The sequence below is a fragment of the Callorhinus ursinus genome, unplaced genomic scaffold (assembly GCF_003265705.2).
Source record: "Callorhinus ursinus isolate GAN/ISIS: 27379988/994484 unplaced genomic scaffold, GSC_fseal_2.0 scaffold34, whole genome shotgun sequence".
In the NCBI taxonomy this organism is placed as follows: Eukaryota; Metazoa; Chordata; class Mammalia; order Carnivora; family Otariidae; genus Callorhinus; species Callorhinus ursinus.
The window spans coordinates 596,333-614,110 of record NW_027397096.1 but is presented as its reverse complement, the minus strand read 5'-3'; the positions used below and the strand labels follow the sequence as shown (position 1 = coordinate 614,110).

General features: G+C 42.8%; 1 protein-coding gene across 2 annotated transcripts in view; it reads right to left on the bottom strand.

Moving 5' to 3' along the window:
- Positions 1 to 1,696: 1,696 nt before the first annotated feature.
- METTL16 (methyltransferase 16, RNA N6-adenosine) overlaps positions 1,697 to 17,778 on the bottom strand; it is an 84,600-nt gene continuing 68,518 nt past the window's right edge. For both annotated transcript variants that reach the window (XM_025851232.2, XM_073879261.1), the window contains exons 9-10: positions 10,027 to 10,203; positions 1,697 to 9,898 (exon numbers count right to left, since the gene is read on the bottom strand). In XM_025851232.2, coding sequence (XP_025707017.1) covers positions 9,275 to 9,898; positions 10,027 to 10,203 — 801 coding nt within the window. In that variant the 3' untranslated portion in view covers positions 1,697 to 9,274. The remainder of the gene's footprint in view (positions 9,899 to 10,026; positions 10,204 to 17,778) is intronic.

Sequence of the window (17,778 nt, the reverse complement as noted above, 5' to 3'; positions counted from 1 at the left end):
AGGGTCTTGAGATCAAGCCTCGGGTCGGGAGGGCAGTCAGCTTGGGATTCTCCCTTTCTCCCTCTTCCTCTGCCCACCATGCCTCCCTTGTGTACTCTCTCTCTCAAAAAAAAAAAAAAAATAAAGTAAATAAAAATATATAAAAAATGAAAATATAAAGGCAGAGGCATGACAGATTTGATTACATAAACCCTCTACAAGCTCCTGGGACGCCTGGGTGGCTCAGTCGGTTAAGCGTGTGCCTTCAGCTCAGGTCACGATCCCAGGGTCCTGGGATCGAGCCCCACATCGGGCTCCCTGCTCCGTGGGAAGCCTGCTTCTCCCTCTCCCTCTGCCTGTCGCCCCCGCCCCCGCTTGTGCTCTCTGTGTCAAATACTTAAAATCTTAAAAAAAAAAAAAACCCTCTACAAGCTCCTAACTGTAAAAACAAAACAAAATCACCATAAATAAAGGGGAAAGGTAAATGACAAAATGGAGGGAAATATTGGCAAATGTGCTCTTGCAGTTCAATAACAAAAAGAACACTTGTCTAGAAAAATGAACATAATCTAAATTTTATAAAATATATGAAATAACATGTAACATAAGTATGTATAAATATATGAAAATGTCTAACCTTGCCAATACCATAATAAAATTAAAACACTGGAAATTCTTGTCTATCAACTGATAAGGGACTTTTTTTAAAGATTTTAGGGTTTTTTTTAAGATTTTTTAAAATTTGACAGAGAGCCAGCACAAATAGGGAGAGCGGGAGAAGGAGAAGCAGACTCCCCCCTGATTAGGGAGCCCGATGTGGGGCTCAATCCCAGGACGCTGGAATCATGACTTGAGCCAAAGGTAGATGCTTAACCGACTTGAGCCACCCAGGCGCCCTTAAGATTTTATTTCTAAATAATCTCTACACTCAACGTGGGGCTCAAACCTACAACCCTGAGATCAAGGGTCGCATGTTCTACCAGCGTGCGAGGCATCCTAATAGAGGGTTTTTAAAAAATTAGCCTTGGGGTGCCTGGGTGGCTCAGTGAGTTGAGCATGTGGCTCTTGATTTTGGTTCAGGCCATAATCTCAGGGTTGTGAGATCAAGCTCTGCCTCAGGCTCAGTGCTCAGCGCAGTTTGCTTGAGATTCTCTCTCCCTCTCCTCTGCCCCTCCCCCAGCTCGTTTATGCTCTCTTAAATAAATAAATAAATAAATAAATAAATAAATAAATAAATAGCTAGCTTAAAAAAATGACACTAAAAATTAGCCTTGTAGTGCTATCAAAGGAGTGGTAAAAACTGGCACTTAATGGAAATGTAAACTAGCACAACCTTTTTAGTGACCAAATTGGCAATATACACAAAGAACCTTTAAAAAGGTTCCTCTGCTTCAGTAATTTTTATGTAAGTTTATCCTAAAGCAATAAGAAAACACAGTAAGATTTTCAAGAAACTCTATTCCTAATGTGGGGCTTGAACTCAGACGGGGAGATCAAGAGTCCCTCCCTTGCTCTACTGAGTCAGTCAGGAGCCCCCCACACATATAAAGATTTTTATACAAAGATATTCACTAAAGCATTATTTACAATAGTGAAAACCAGAAAACTAAAATTTCCACTTCCACTTCACTACCGTGAAGTAACACTCACAATATGGCACGTAAAGAAAACAGGTTGTCAGCAAACCAAAATATTAGTGGTGGTTGTCTCTGGGCAGTGTGATTACTGGTAATTTTTATTTTTACAAGTTTTCTGACACAGATTAGTTTTATAATCAGAAAGTTATCACAATATATTGCTACATGAAAAAGATTATAAAAAGTCATATACAATATCTCACATTTGCTATTTAAAAATATATATGCATATAAAAATACTAACATATAAAATAACTCCATTTGAATAGTGGAATTATAAATTTTTATCCATTATTTTCAAAATTCTTATAATGAGAATGCATTCTTTGTAACTATGAAACAAGTTAAAGAGGAAAAAATTCTCCTGTGCTCGCTCAGGAAGGGCCTCATATCTCTTGATCTCAATGTGACATGTTGCTATGGATCTACTTCCCACCCCAGTCCTTCTTCTGAAAGTGCTCCTGTTTCACCCCCCAACATGGGTTTCTTCATCTCCCTCCCCACCACCAAATCTATCTAAATCTCTTTCTGCTATTCAGCTCTGAAGTTCCCCAGAAATGGTTCAGGGGACCCTTCCAGTCCAGATGAGAGATGAGGAAGAGCACAAAGGTAGCGGCAGTCTGGATGGAGAGACTGGGCTGAATTTGGAAGATATTTCTAACGTGAAAGATTTTAGTCCCTGGTGGTGAAGGACAGAGAGGAACAGCGATTCCTAATCTGGGCAGCTGGATGGATGGTGATCAAGAACATGGGAAAGAAGGTTTTGGTTTTTTTTTTTTAAGAGTTTATTTATTAGAGAGAGAGAGCACACAAGCATGGGGAGTGGCAGGCAGAGGGAGAAGCAGGCTCCCTGCCAAGCAAGGAGCCCGATGTGGGACTCAATCCCAGGACCCTGGGATCATGACCTGAGCCGAAGGCAGACGCTTAACAGTCTGAGCCACCCAGGCGTCCCGGGAGAGAAGCAGGTTTAAACAGTAAGGTGAGTTTGACACTGCCGTGGTCCTGGGGGAGATGTCCAGTAAGTGGTTAGGTACTGGATGTTAAAAGTTCAGGAAAGGTCTAGATTTGGGAATGATGAATCCATGGGTGAACAAGTCATGGGAGTGGATGCAATCAGCCAGAAGTGCTAGGAGCAAAGAGCAAACAAGGACCCTGGATGGAATCTTCGGGATTCTCTCCTAAGAGGTGAGAAGGACTCTTTTATAAAAAAGACAGGCAGGCAGGCAGGCAGGCAGGCAGGCAAGCCAACCTGAGTAGGTGAGGTGAATGAGAGTTAGGGAAGTGGAGGCAGCAAATATTTAGACAGTTCTACCACCTGTGGTGGAAGAGGTCACAAAACTGATGGTCTACCACGTTTTTACAGAATACTGAATTAGCTGTCAGGATTTACAATTAAGTAAATTTCTCATAAATCTGGATTTCTGGCTTCTTGCAAAAAAAATCAGAAGATCCAAGAAACACTATTTTTGCATGGCAACAACCAATAGGAATCCCTTTTAGTCAGAATATGAGCTCTATCCCTTCTTGCCTGGCCCCTACTGTAGAGGATGAGGAAATACTTCCCTTTGTGAATGAATCAAGTCCTTATTAGTGCTCATCTAGAGTTCAGAGAAATACAGGCTAGAGTTTGGTTCAAAAGCCCCACGTGTGCCCCTGAAGGCAGGAATCCTAGGACAAACACACCTGAATTAAGGATCCTACCCCAGAGCAGACTGGGAACCCCCCTTTCCCAGCAAGAGACATCCAATCTCTTGAATCACAGAATCTATGGGAGCAGGCCCATGCCTCCTCCACTGTCCCGGGAGGGGTCTGGCTCCACAGTGCTCCCCGCAGAGCCTTCTCTTTTTGGACAGCAGTAGCATAAGCTGCCATTTCCCTGGGGGCTAATTGGCTGCTGAAGCCAGCCAAGTCCCCTAGCTGGGAATTTCCTGGCTCTAGTTTCTAGACTCTTGGGCCACACTCCCTGAATGGGTCCACCAGATGGCAGGCAGCCCTTCTTTCCTCTAGACTTCCGTGAGTTCATTCACCCTACCTGGGGAAGATGACTTGCTGTTTTTTTTGACAATTGTGACTTTCTCCAGCAAGATCAAAAAGCACAACTCTGTAAGTGAAATATTTGGAGCTGCCTATTAAAATATTAAAAAAGTAAAACACTTCTTCCATTATTATACAATTATGCATTATCAAAGAGTCATTACCTAATTATCAGTTATTTTACATTGATTCTGATCCAACATGTGCTTGCACAAGACATTTTATTACGTGGTTCCACTAACTACTTAATTATCTGCACTGCTGCCAAATACAAAATTCTATGAAGATTTGGTAGCATAAATTAAGAATTAATTATAAGCAATTTCATTTATCAAATCTTGCTCACTGATCCCAGGCTTGAAAATACTACTACCTTGAAGTGCTAAATGAAATGAAGCTGGTTGAGAGATGCTTCTTCTCTCTTCTTTGTGCCATGTAATAGAAGTCTCCTTCCCCAGAGGTAGGTCAAATGAGTCCAAAAGCCCATTTCCATTTAAGTGTAGCATTTGTTACAAATCTTGAGATTTGGTACAAGACCCCAGTCTCAGATTTCTGGACCCAAGTTCAAACCCCATCTCCATGACTTAGCTCTGTGGATAACCTTAGGGGAAGTCACTTAAGCTCTCCGAGCTTCCATTTTTTAAAGCTATCACAGAGGGACACCCCACCACTGTGCTGAGTTACTAAACGAGACAATTTATGTAGAAGATGACCAATCAATTTGGTTCCCCGTTTGTCACTCCAGTACATGGAAGCAGGGCGTTTGTTCTTGGTCAAGAAGTGGTACTCTACACCTGTAGTTCCACACTTGAGGTCTTGGCCTTCGGACATGAGTCTATGGGTAGAAGATGTTCTGACCAGAAATGGAAAACTCAAAGAAGAATACAAAGAGATGAGCAAGTTGAGAAGACCGCTCTGCTTATGCACTCCTCCAGGTGTCTTAGTACTTCTCACTTCACTGCCGCTACAACTCTGCGAAGCAAGAATCCCTCATCTTTTGTACGAGGAAGCCAAGGCTTAGTGAAACTGACTTACCCTGCGGGTGGAACTGGAACACAAAGCCAGGTCTGATGATGCAAAGTCTCTTTCCTGCTCTTCATTCTCCTAGGGTGCTGGAGAAGCATCTGGGATTAAATATCCTTTGCCCTCTTGGGAACATCATATACAAGCCAATTCTGCCAAGTCCAGCAGCAGTTTCGGGTCCACTCCTTCTTATCACAATTTCTTGGCTCACAGCAAGCACCCATGACCCTCCACTTCCCAGGCGAGAGCCTAGAGTCCCTGATGTTTTTGTTTGGACTGAGAGGCAGATAGGCCACACCTCAAAGGGCACAGAGGTGCAAGGCCCTCACTCAGTCCCAATGCAGTAAAAGCACAGCCTCCATAAGGCAGCGTTAGCTGTTCTAAAAGGGCGCATTAGCTGTTCCAACCAGTAATTAAAAAAATAAACTGCTGTTTTAGTCATTTGGGTGAGTCACGGCAGAGGATCTGAATGTCTCCACAGAGCAGAGTGGGAGCTGTTGGGTATGTGCGTGAGGCCCTGCTGCTAGTGGGCTGAGCCCCACACAGGGCTTTCGAATACTGTGCTGGCACCGGCGCCAAGACTTGGTACTGGGGAGTATTCAGAAAGGTTCCAGACAAACCACGCTCTGCTCCAGGAGGCAAAAGCCAATTCAGTCTCAGGAGTAAATGTCTTCTGCATTTTACGGGGGCTAGTGCCCATTCAGCAAACCCAATCTCCTGGCACCAACTTCTTTAAACAAGGTATGTCATGTCCCTTTCCTAGGGGCACCTCCTGGATGGCTGCAAACCTGCGGCACCTTTGAGACTTTCCTTCTCCAAAGAGGCTCCTTAGTTTTCCAAACTGGACCTTTTCCCTCCTAATGTGCAGAAAGATCTGTTGGGGGGCCTCTCTCATTCTGTGCCATAACGATAAGGGTAGATGGAACTTTTCCTTTACCCACACAGACCCCAGAGTTAGTAATATCTATGTTCTAGAGAAACATCCCTTGTGGGAAACAAGGCCTAGCTCACCAATATAATGTACAAAACACAGACCCAACTGTGCCAACTTCTGAAGTAAACAACATATATGCCAGTCAACCAGATAAACCAAAGCAAGAATTTAAAGACAAAAGAACAATGAAAACAGTTTCTTAGAACTCTCTATATTAACTCTTCCTGGAACCCAAGACTTCTGCAAAACTACTGTATAGCCCCCCCAGTACCTCCATTAACTAGATAAAAGTTAATCCAAAGACTGACCCAACCTGGATATCTTCTAGAGTAGCAGGACACATGGAAATAAAATATTGTCAACTGAGACCATAAAGAAACATAAAAAGGTTGAAATACTATGCCCAGATAAAAAGACCATGGGGTGGTGGGTTTTTCCCTCTTTCTACTTTTAGTTTTCAAATTTTATTTATGTGAAAATTTACTTGTTTGCATAAAAAATATTATCTGGGTAGCAGACGGATATTTCAAAAAAAATACCAAGGACACATTTTATCCATTCCTGCAGCAAAGTGAAGGTGCTTGATCAAAGGGCCAAAGATGCCCTCATGTGGCTAGAGAGGAAAATGCTGTGGGTTAGGTTAGATGAAGGGCTACCTACTCCCTTCTTTTAAGAGGGCTCGGATTTTCCATAGGCTTTTGCATCTTTTCCACATCTTGCAGTTTTATTACTAGTCAGAACTTAGAAGGTGGTGTGCTCACATTATTTCCATCAAGAGAAGAGAGGTTTCATTATATCAAAAAATAGATACTAAAATTTTAAGTGACAAGCATGAACCCTTCAGATCAGCTGAAATTCCACCATGGTGACACCAACCCTTCTAGGACACGCAGCAGTGCTCTGGTGAAGGAACCAAACTGCTAGAAGCAAAGCAGATTCCAAAGAACAAAAGCAGCTTTGGTCCCCCTTGGAGAGTAAGTTCAGCTTCTGTTTCTACTTTAGTTACCAAGAGATCAGAAGCCAATGCCAGGGACCAGAGTTAGAATTTAAGATAAATACCACAAAGATTTAAGTCCATAAAATCCATCAACATGAACGTGACCTCTAGGCACCTAAGGCAAGCATCACTCAACCTTATGATACATTGGTTAATAACCTATTTCTTGAAAGAAAAAAAATTCCAGGGCGCTTGCGTGGCTCAGTTGGTTGGGTGGCGGCCTTTGGCTCAGGTCATGATCTCAGGGTCCTGGGACCAAGCAAGCTCTGCATCCAGCTCCCTGCTCAGTGGGAAGCCTGCTTCTCCCTCTCTCTCTGCCGTTCCCCCGCTTGTGCTGTCAAATAAATAAAATCTTAAAAAGAAAAATCCTTTTTCCCTTATACCAGAGTGTATGCTACCACACATAACGCAATTATAAAACATATGCATTATTAAAACAATTGCTGGATGTCTTTTAAAAATGTCTTCAATATTCTCTTGTTAGAAATAAGCTGTTCTTCTCAGAGAAGAAAACGAAGACATCCAAGTGCAAAGAAGGCACTCACAGCTCCAGTTGGAAGCTTCAAGCCTCATCATTCAGTTTTTAAATTCTAAGAGCGTGAGCTCACCACCTATAAAACCTCCTCCAGGACACTGAGCCTTAAACCTGGGACACTGAAGCACATATAGAAGCAAGACGCATCTTCTGTGCCTCCAGTCACACAGAGCACTTTCCCGGCAGCCCTCGGTACCAGACTTAAACTAAAGTTAGTACTGTGCCTGAAATGCATTTTGAACAGGCAGGGAATGTATGTAAATACACTATTGTTCTAACACAGAAAAATACAAGACATTAAATGAAGAGAAGTGTAATATAAAATTAAATACACAGCATGAGTACAAAGTTAAGCCCACACCCTTGTGCACCCAGATCATCTACAGAAAGACTAGAAGGAAACACTAAAATACAATAATTGTCATAAGACTGCGACAAGGGGGTGATTCTGTTGCTGTTTTCTACTCTCATTTTCCAAATCTTTAATGAGCACATGCTACTCTGTGTGACCCTGGGTACTGGTTTTCTCATCCTGTCAGAGATTCTTCTCTCTGAAGGGGTGGGGGGGGAGGGGGTGTTCACAGAGCTTTCTGAAGTAATCCAGGAGGTTTATGGATTCTCTAGAGGTCCTAGGACTTCTAGTGAAGAACACCAGTTAATATGTTCTATTGGGCAGCTCTGTCTCTACTGACAGGGGGGAAGTACAATATAGTCCTATTTTTAGTTCTTTTATCTCTGCTGAGGGCCGGGTCTAGGTGCTGCCAAGACGGGCCAAGTCCATCAGTTTTCTGCCCTAACCAATAGCCACCTTTCAAAAGCATGGCTTAACTACTCAGCCCCAGTCTTTGAGGATAAGAAGGGGCTCTGGCACTGTACTCAAAGAGTTCAGTCTAGACACAGCCTTAGGACCACTGGTGTAAAATCAAACTCAAGGTGTGAAAGTTAAGCACAGCAGAGGGTAACTGAGACACCAAGAGAACAAAAAAAAAAAAAAAAAAAGAGAGAGAGAGACCCCCTTTCCAGAGGTATTTTCTTGCTGAGCCCTGAGACACTCCAATGAGAAACATGTTTTAAGAACATGGTCATCCCGGCCTCAGAATTTCTAGTGCGAACAGGTAAGCACCGAAGAGATTACAAGGGAACCCACAAAAAGCAGTATGTGATCAGCTACAACTTGTCCGCCAATAGATGAGACTTTCTTAAGCAACCTACTGCTCATAACTATCTTGCTCCATTTCTTATTTCTATCATCAGTCATTTATCCATTCACATCTATGGAAATATTCCCCCGAATCCCAGGATTCAAACGGGATTGACAGATTTCAATTCTGCATGTTCTTATATTAAAAATAAAACAAAGCTCCATTTCAAATGTCAAAAGAAAAAAAATCATACATCAGTAAAACCACTACAAAACAGTACTTTCAAACAGGTTGGAGGTAGGGGTATGGCTTCATTCTGTTGTGTCTCAGTCACATCTGGTGGGAGTTTTGCTTACCTAATTCTGTTTTCTGAAATAAGCAGCACCAAAACAGACATGAATCAGGAATGTGACGCTTCCAGGCACCCTCCCAGGTCAGCCCTTCTTCCTGGCATTACTAAACTTTCTCTCCCTGACTCTCCCACCACCTACCATTAGGCCAGTTCCTTCCTCAGGACTGATGCAGGGGTAATCAATCCTATGTACCCAGAGAAGCCTTGCAGGTGACTCTAGAAGTGGGCACAGGGCCTATCTGTCCGATGTACTGCCTCCATTCAGAGAACGAGAAAGCCATCCCTCCTCAAGAAGCAACTAGGAATGACCGAGCAGGATGCTCTGTAGTTCCGACACAGATCAGACTCCAAAAACAATTCTTTCGGCCTCAGCCTAAATTTAAGGTGGTCAGCTTAAAGGTTTAAATCCCTCCTGGGTTTACTGATAGCTTTTTGTTGATGCTGGTAACAATTTTTCCTCATGAACTACCATACTAATGTCCAATAACTTTAAAGGGGTGGGGGTGGGGAGTGTTTTAAAATAGATTTGTTTATTTTATTTTAAAGATAATTGCACATGTTATCAGTGGGCCTATGGTGGAATGCCTCTTGCCACCCCAAAGCAGGCTACTTTATAGAAACTTTCCCAACTGTGCAAGAAGTTAACTAGCAACAAGCCTGAAAATTTGGTTACGTATATAGGTACAAAGCTGGTTCATCAAATCCCTGTTCTGGCCCTCAACCCAATGCATTTCAACTAAAGCATCATCCACCTCCTTCTTCACGTTTATCAAACACTTGAATAGGTAATGTCCAGCCACTCCTTGGAGATGGCTCCCCTTTTCAGACACTGGACTGCTGAACTGCTCAGAAGCCTCTCGGTCCTGGGCTCCATTGCTAGAGCCTTTACAACTCTCCAAAACCTCCGTCCCTCCCTTTTCCTCATTCCTTTCATCCTCCATGGGTTCTGGGTTTTCTTCCTGGGAAAGCAGATCCTGGTTTGAGCAATGGCCCTCAACAGTGGCAGACTCGCCTTCCTGTGAAGCAGGCCCACATGGGACACTCTCCTGGGGGCCCTGGGCCAAATCTTGGCTACTGCCAGACTCTTTGGGGGTGGACTTTTTCTCCTCCAAGGCTTGAATGACATCCTCAGGAGCTCGGGGAACTTCTCTTAATTGTCTCACTCGTTCTCTTTTCTTTCTCCTTAAATGAATCCAGGAGTTTTCTATTGCTGTTAGAAAAAGGCTAACTTCTTCCTTTCCACAGGGAACTCGCTTATGCTGGACCTATTGGAGGAAAAACAGAATTTTAGAGGAAATCACTTTTCTCCTCTCAAAACTCCTTAAAAAAAAAAAAAAGAGGAAGGAAAAAAGAGATTGTTTTAAGTACTTCTTCAATGTGCTTAACCAGGTACCTTCAGGTCGGTGAGGATTTTTTCAATCCATGCTGTCACAACTACTATGCCTTCCACTGTCTCAGAGCCCAGGGACGATGATGCTTTAAGGGACAATTCTTTCATCACAGACTCCAACACTACAAATGTAATGGGTTTCCTTGACTTCTCTAATTTTCTTCGCTTACTGGGTGGCGACTGAAAGAAAAAGAAGGCGTGCGGGAGGAAGGGAAAGTAATCCAAACAATCAAATCCCATGCATTATAATGAACTCAACCAGGGACATTTCCATGATTTCTACTACCAAATGCAGAGCACTAAAAACAAAAGGCCTTTGCATGTTTACTTTCAATACTTAAAACAACTCTGCCAAACAGATTTATCACCTCCTCATTTAATAGAAAGGAAAATTAAGATACAAAGATATGTAACCATATCAGGGTCACATAGCTAGTAATTTGCAAAGTTAGAATTGAACTCCAAAACCAGGTTCTTTGCCATAGGCTATCGGTATATAACACCCTCCAATTACTAAATGTTCTTAATCTACGTGTTGTGCCCAACACACACCTGTACAATTACTTATTTCATGGCAACTCAAAGGCTCTGGGAGCACTGTGTTCTCTTCTTTAAAGAACTGCGTGGTTTAGGGGCACTTGGGTGTCTCACTCGGTTGAGCATCTGCCTTTGGCTTGGGTCGTGATCCAGGGGGTCCTGGGATCAAGCCGCAAGTCCAAGTCCAAGTCAGGCTCCCTGCTCTGCCCCTCCCCCTGCTCATGCTCTCTTTCTCAAATAAATAAATAAAATCTTAAAAAAAAAAAAAAAGAACTGCATGGTTTAAAATCGCCTATATGTAGTCTAAGTTGATACTTGCTGAGGCTTGAAGGAAAGCAGCTGGTTAGCCACAGCCTGTGAGATCACATTCGAGGAATGACCAGGGCCACTAGGGTCACATGGGCAGAGAAGGAGGCCTGCTGAATCTTGGCTCATGTTAGGAACAAGCCAACAGTTAGCTGAGCACTGCCTCTGCTGGAAGAGGAGACACCAGTAGTGACAAGAAGAGTGGATTTAAAAGCTAGTTCCACATCATTCAAGTGTCGTCTTTCGATTTCAAGCTTAGGAAGTGAATTATACTCTACCCACTAGAGGGACTCAAGTTCCATTTTAAAAACTAAATGACATTGCTGTATTTAAAACTTATTTTTATAAAGTAAAATTTTACTAATTTTTTTTTAAGATTTTACTTATTTGTCAGAGAGAGAGACAGGGAGAGAGGGAACACAAGCAGGGGGAGTGGGAGAGGGAGAAGCAGGCTTCCCGCGAAGCAGGGAGCCCAATGCGGGGCTCGATCCCAGAACCCTGGGATCATGACCTGAGCCGAAGGCAGACGCTTAATGACTGAGCCACCCAGGTGCCCCAAAATTTACTAAATTTTTTTAATGACTCTTAGCTAAGACCAGATATATTATGAACACTTTAAGAGACAGATCTGTACCTGTCAGCAAAATCTATCAAAACTTTAAAAAAATGAAGATAATTCTAAAGGTTAGGGTCAAAATGAGCAGGCAAGGATTATAAGGAGAAGGCTCATAAAGAGAAAACACCTTATCAGCTTTGAAGAACTTCCCGCAAGCAGCAGCCCCTCAGTGCTGGTGTCGCTAAATGCAACTCCACTGGAGACACACACAGACACATGCGTACACACACAGTCAGGCCCACTTACTGCAAGGCCTTGTACAAACTACCCAGCAACTCCACATCTCATAAATACACAACAGGCAGTTTTTTCTATGCTAGAAAAGTTCTAGATCATATTTCTAAGAAATAATCTGTATTTTCCCTTTATACCAGATATTGACTAAAAAAAAAATAAAAATAAAAAAAGGAAATTAAACACTAGAAAACAAGCTTAGGAGAAAAGGACCAGGGGCGCCTGGGTGGCTCAGTCAGTTAAGCCTCTGCCTTTGGCTTAGGTCATGATCCCGAGGTCCTGGGATCCAGCCCCCTTCATTGCTACTCACTGGGGAGTCTGCTTTTCCCTCTCCCTCTGCCCTTCCCCACCCACTTGTGAGCTCTCCTGCGCGCTCTTCTCTCTCTGTCAAATAAATAAATAAAATCTTAAAAAAAGAAAAGAAAAGGACCAAAAACAAAGGGTACGTATATGACTTAAGAATTTGTTCTTGGGGCGCCTGGGTGGCTCAGTCGTTAAGCGTCTGCCTTCGGCTCGGGTCATGATCCCGGGGTCCTGGGATCGAGCCCCGCGTCGGGCTCCCTGCTCGGCGGGAAGCCCGCTTCTCCCTCTCCCATTCCCCCTGCTTCTGTTCCCTCTCTGTCTCTCTCTCTTGTTCTGTCAAATAAATAAATAAATAATCTTAAAAAAAAAGAACTTGTTCTTGAAAAATGAATCATGGACTCCAAGCTCTGAGTCTGAACTTGCTCAATTAATGTTTCAGACAAGATGAGAGAAATTCATATTAACACAGAAGTATTGTTATTACTCAATCACCCAACATAAGAAAGATAATTCCTACAGTCTACTGAGATCTAATACTTTTCACTAAGGAGCTTAAGTTGGGGAGGAAGAAAGTTCGTGGTGTGCAGGAGGGGGCTGGAGGACAAGAACCAGATTCCCCAATATCCAAGGCTGTTACTATGGACAGGTCACTGTAACAGGATCATCCCTGACAGCCCACTCAGCACACCAAAGGCCACTGAGAATTATGGCTAAAGGACAGCACCTCGTATCTCTTCTGACAGAGATGGTAATCACTTGGGCTTAAATTCCAACGAGCATAGTGCAGATGTTGCTGTTTTTCAATTTGTCATGCTAGAGCTGGCCTACAATAGTCTTTCTCCAAAAAAAAGAAAGGACTCATTATCATTTCTAGAACTTAAAGGAAAGAAATGCATCCTCACCAAACCTAGTTAAGAGCTCTATCATGGATTCACTTTCCAAGCTCTGTGGGAGTGAGAAATAACAGAAAAGGCAATTTGTTACCCTACTACCCCAGGATGAAAATGAAAACTTCTGTATCTCAAGTACAAGCTCCTTTACCTGGCACTGTGGCCCCAGTTTTTCATATGTAATGGACAACTGATAAATCTGGTACTTCTGAATATTTTCAGTGAATTGCTTGAAAGATTTCATTTATTTATTTATTTGAGATGAGTGCATGTGCATGCGCACGTGCACACAGGGAGAGGGGCAGAGGGAGAGAATCTCAAGCAGACTCCCTGCTGAGCTCAGGGTCAGCTGGGCTCCATCCCATGACCCTGAGCCAAAATCAAGAGTTGGACATTCAACCGACTGAGCCACCCAGGCACCCCTTTAGTGAATTGCTTTAATACACACGTACATATACATACAGGACCGTTTCAGTTTTATTCTACTATAGAAACTAGGCACTCAAGAGACAGGTAATTCATAATCTAGAAATTCTCAGTTTTTATTTTTTTATTGTATTTTTTAAAAAAAGATTTTATTTATTTGTCAGAGAGAGAGAAGGGAGAGAGAGCACAACCAGGGGGAGCGGCAGGCAGAGGGAGAAGCAGGCTCCTTGCTCAGCATGCAGGACTCGATCCAAGGACCCTGGGATCATGACCTGATCCAAAGGCAGACGCTTAAATGACTAAGCCACCCAGGCGTCCTGAGATTCTCAGTTTTTAAACATTTTTAAAAAGATTTACCCATTTATCTGAGAGAGACAGAATGCACACAAGAGCAGGAGGAGGGGCAGAGGGAAAGGAGGAAGAGGGAGAGAGAAGCAGACTCCCTGCTGAGTGTGGAGCCCCAACACGGGGCTTGATCCCACGACCCTGAGATCATGACTTGAGCTGAAATCAAGAGTCAAACGCTTAACCCACTGAGCCACGCAGGCAGCCCCTAGAAATTCTCAAAGTTTTTAAATGATTGAAGTTTATCATAAGCTGGCTTACAGCAATTATTCCTTTCCCCCTCGTGTTTGTACTGAAACTTCTTAGTAGGCAGGGCCAGACTAAAATCTAAACAGAGGTAGGCCTTGAGAAATTAATATTTAAATTCAACCCCACAGGTCTCTAGTAGCAAGTAATTTTATACCCTGCCACAACACTAGTATAGAAACTGTTTTCTCCCAACTGAGATGAACTTATTTGCAAATATGCTTATGATCTCAAACTACAAATATTTTATATTTTTTAAAGATTTTATTTATTTGAGAGAGTGAGAGAGAACAAGAGCAGGGTGCAGGTCAGAGGGAGAAGCAGACTTCCCGCTGAGCAGGGAGACCTATGTGGGACTCGATCCCGGGACTCCATGATCATGACCCAAGCTGAAGGCAGATGCTTAACCAACTGAGCCACCCAGGCACCCAAAACCACAAATATTTTAAATGAAGAGTGCTGTACTCAAACTATCATAATGTACTTTAAACAGGCAAGATAACATAAATAATTCAACATTTTATACTGTAAAACAAAATCACTTATTTACAACGGCTAGTTCAGTTTAATGTGAAGAACTGGAAGGTGAACTTACAACTGATTTTGGATTAGAAGATGTACTACTGTATTCCCCAGCTTGAAAGGACAATGTGAAAGTTTGGTGAGGAACTCTAGACTCCACAGGGGATACTGGCTTTGTATCTTTTGAATTACAAGGATTTAATGAATAACAATCAGCGGGAGGGGCCTCAAGTGCTACTTTGTTGCATCATTGAAAATACAGTAGATCGAAACCATAAACTGAACAATAACAGTTCTTTTTTTTTTTTTAAAGATTTTATTTATTTATTTGAGAGAGAGAGAGAATGAGAGATAGAGAGCATGAGATAGGAGAGGGTCAGAGGGAGAAGCAGACTCCCCGCTGAGCAGGGAGCCCGATGTGGGACTCGATCCCGGGACTCCAGGATCATGACCTGAGCCGAAGGCAGTTGCTTAACCAACTGAGCCACCCAGGCGCCCAACAATAACAGTTCTTAAATTTTAAAATATGCTTTACCTAGCAGGGCTCTCTATAAATCTCTTGAATCCTCCCTCTTAATTTCTAGATCTCAGTGATGCAATCAGTCGAGAGACTTTCAAATGAGGTACAACTTGACACAGATCCACGTAGCTCCTGCTATGCTGCCTGTTGTTAACTATAGCTAAGGCAAAACCTCCCAGAGAAGCCACAAGTTACAAGAGATCATTAAGTTCTCCCTAGGATCTGCAGGAAAAGATGGGAGTCATTCACTAGAGATCTGCTGTAGCCACAGCCTCCTTGTTTTAACAAAGCAACCTCCAGAATGGTCTTGAGCGGACAGGAGTGCTCTTGCTCTTGGCCACTGCGGTGGAGTCCTTGCTGTTCTGCTGTACTCTGAATGGCTGATGCCGCTCGCCCGGCCCTCCAGAAAGAAGCTGAATGCCTGAGAGCTGTGATTCTGCACAGGCTCTCACTATTTGGAGAAAGAGAGCCAAGGGCCAACAGTGACACCCGACTAGAATATTGACAGGAGGTGTGCCGGGAGGGACAGACTATCTTACCAACCATGCCTTATTTGAATGTGTATCAGCTCTGCTGCCACGAAGTAGATTGAATATTTTGTTGTCTAAGGGTGTAACTCCCTTATTAACAAACAGTTCAGTGGGCATATCTACTGCTATCTTAATCTGACAGGTTACTGTTTAAAATGTCCTGAAATCGGGGCACCTGGCTGGCTGGCTGAGTCAATAGAGCATGTGACTCTTTTTTATTATTATTTTTTTTTTTGAAGATTTTATTTGAGAGAGAGCAGGGGGAGGAGCAGAGGAGAGGGGAAGCAGGCTCCATGCCCAGCAGGGAGTCTGACTGGGGCTTGATTCCAGGACCCCAGGATCATGACCTGAGCCCAAGGCTAACTGAGCCACCCAGGTACCCACCACTTTTTTTTAAATGATTTTTTTTTAAAGATTTTATTTATTTGACAGAGAGACACAAGAGAGAGGGAACACAAGCAGGGGGAGTGGGAGAGGGAGAAGCAGGCTTCCCACAGAGCGGGGAGCCCGATGAAGGACTCGATCCCAGGACCCTGACATCATGACCTGAGCCAAAGGCAGACGCTTAACTGACTGAGCCACTCAGGCGCCCCATGATTTGTTTTAAAAATGATTTTATTTTTAAATAATCTCTACACCCAATATGGGGCTTGAACTCACAACCCTGAGATCAAGAGTCGCATGCTCTACCAACTGAGCCAGCTACGCACCCCTAAGAGCTTGTGACTCTTGATCTCAGGGATTGTGAGTTCAAGTCCCACACTGGGTGTAGAGATTACTTAAAAAAATAATAAAATAAAATGTCCTGAAATCATCCCTGGGATATATGTAATAACGGTAAAAAGTAAAAAAGCAAGGGGCAGAAAAGTCTATGTAGAATGCTATCTAAGAAGGGCTGGTTTTATTTATTTATTTATTTAAGTTTTTTTTTGTGGGGGGCACGTGGGTGGCTCAATTGGTTAAGCAACCGACTCTTGATTTCGACTCAGGTCATGATCTCAGGGTTGTGGGATTGAGCCCCGGGTCAGGCTCTGCACTGGGCATGGAGCCTGCTTAAGATTCTCTCTCTTCCCACCTCCACCTCTCCCCCCAAATAAATAAATAAAGACTCTTTTCTTTTAAAGTAATCGCCACACCCACCATGAGGCTCAAACTCATGACCCCAAATTCAAGAGTCTCATGCTCTTCCAAATGACCCAACCAGTCGTGGTAGTCTGAACCCTACATGTATATTTCCTATGTTAAAACACACACACACACACACACACACACACACACACACACACACAATGGAAGGATAAATTATAATGACCCATGGAGAAGGGAAGGATTAGGATGTTTCAAAGAGACAAGAGAAGCTAGACTACTGACTATACCTTTTTTTTTTTTTTGAGATTTGACTTTGAAGCCATGTATCTTTCACAATTACAAAATTAAATAGCTCACAAAAAGAAATCCCTAAGAAATGAAACAAATGAACCTACTAACTGTGTATGGGCTTGGTGGCATAAACCCACAAAGAAACATTCCAAATGACTTTAAAATCTATCAGGAGTCAGTCCGCAAGGACAAAAGAAATGAAAAAAAGAACAAAATAGTTATTTTCACAAATCATTTTGCTGATGGTAATGTTAATTTTGAGACTGCTGGAAGACATGAACAAACATTTCTCCAAAGAAGACATCCAAATGGCCAACAGACACATGAAAAAATGCTCAACATCGCTCGGCATCAGAGAAATACAAATCAAAACCACAATGAGATACCACCTCACACTGGTCAGAATGGCTAAAATTAACAAGTCAGGAAACAACAGATGTTGGAGAGGATGTGGAGAAAGGGGAACCCTCCTACACTGCTGGTGGGAATGCAAGCTGGTAAAACCATTCTGGAAAACTTGAATATAGAGCCACCCGGGAAAAGTTGAAAATAGAGCTACCCTATAACCCAGCAATTGCACTCCTGGGTATTTACCCCAAAGATACAAATGTAGTGATCCGAAGGGGCACCTGCACCCCAGTGTTTATAACAGCAATGTCCACAATAGCCAAACTATGGAAAGAACCCAGATGTCCATAGAAAGACGAATGGATAAAGATGGGTGCATATATACAATGGAATACTACTCAGCCATCAAAAAATATGAAATCTTGCCATTTGCAACGATGTGGACAGAACTAGAGGGTATTACGCTAAGCGTAATAAATCAATCAGAGAAAGACAATTATCATATGATCTCACTGATATGTGGAATTTAAGAAACAAAACAGAGGATCATAG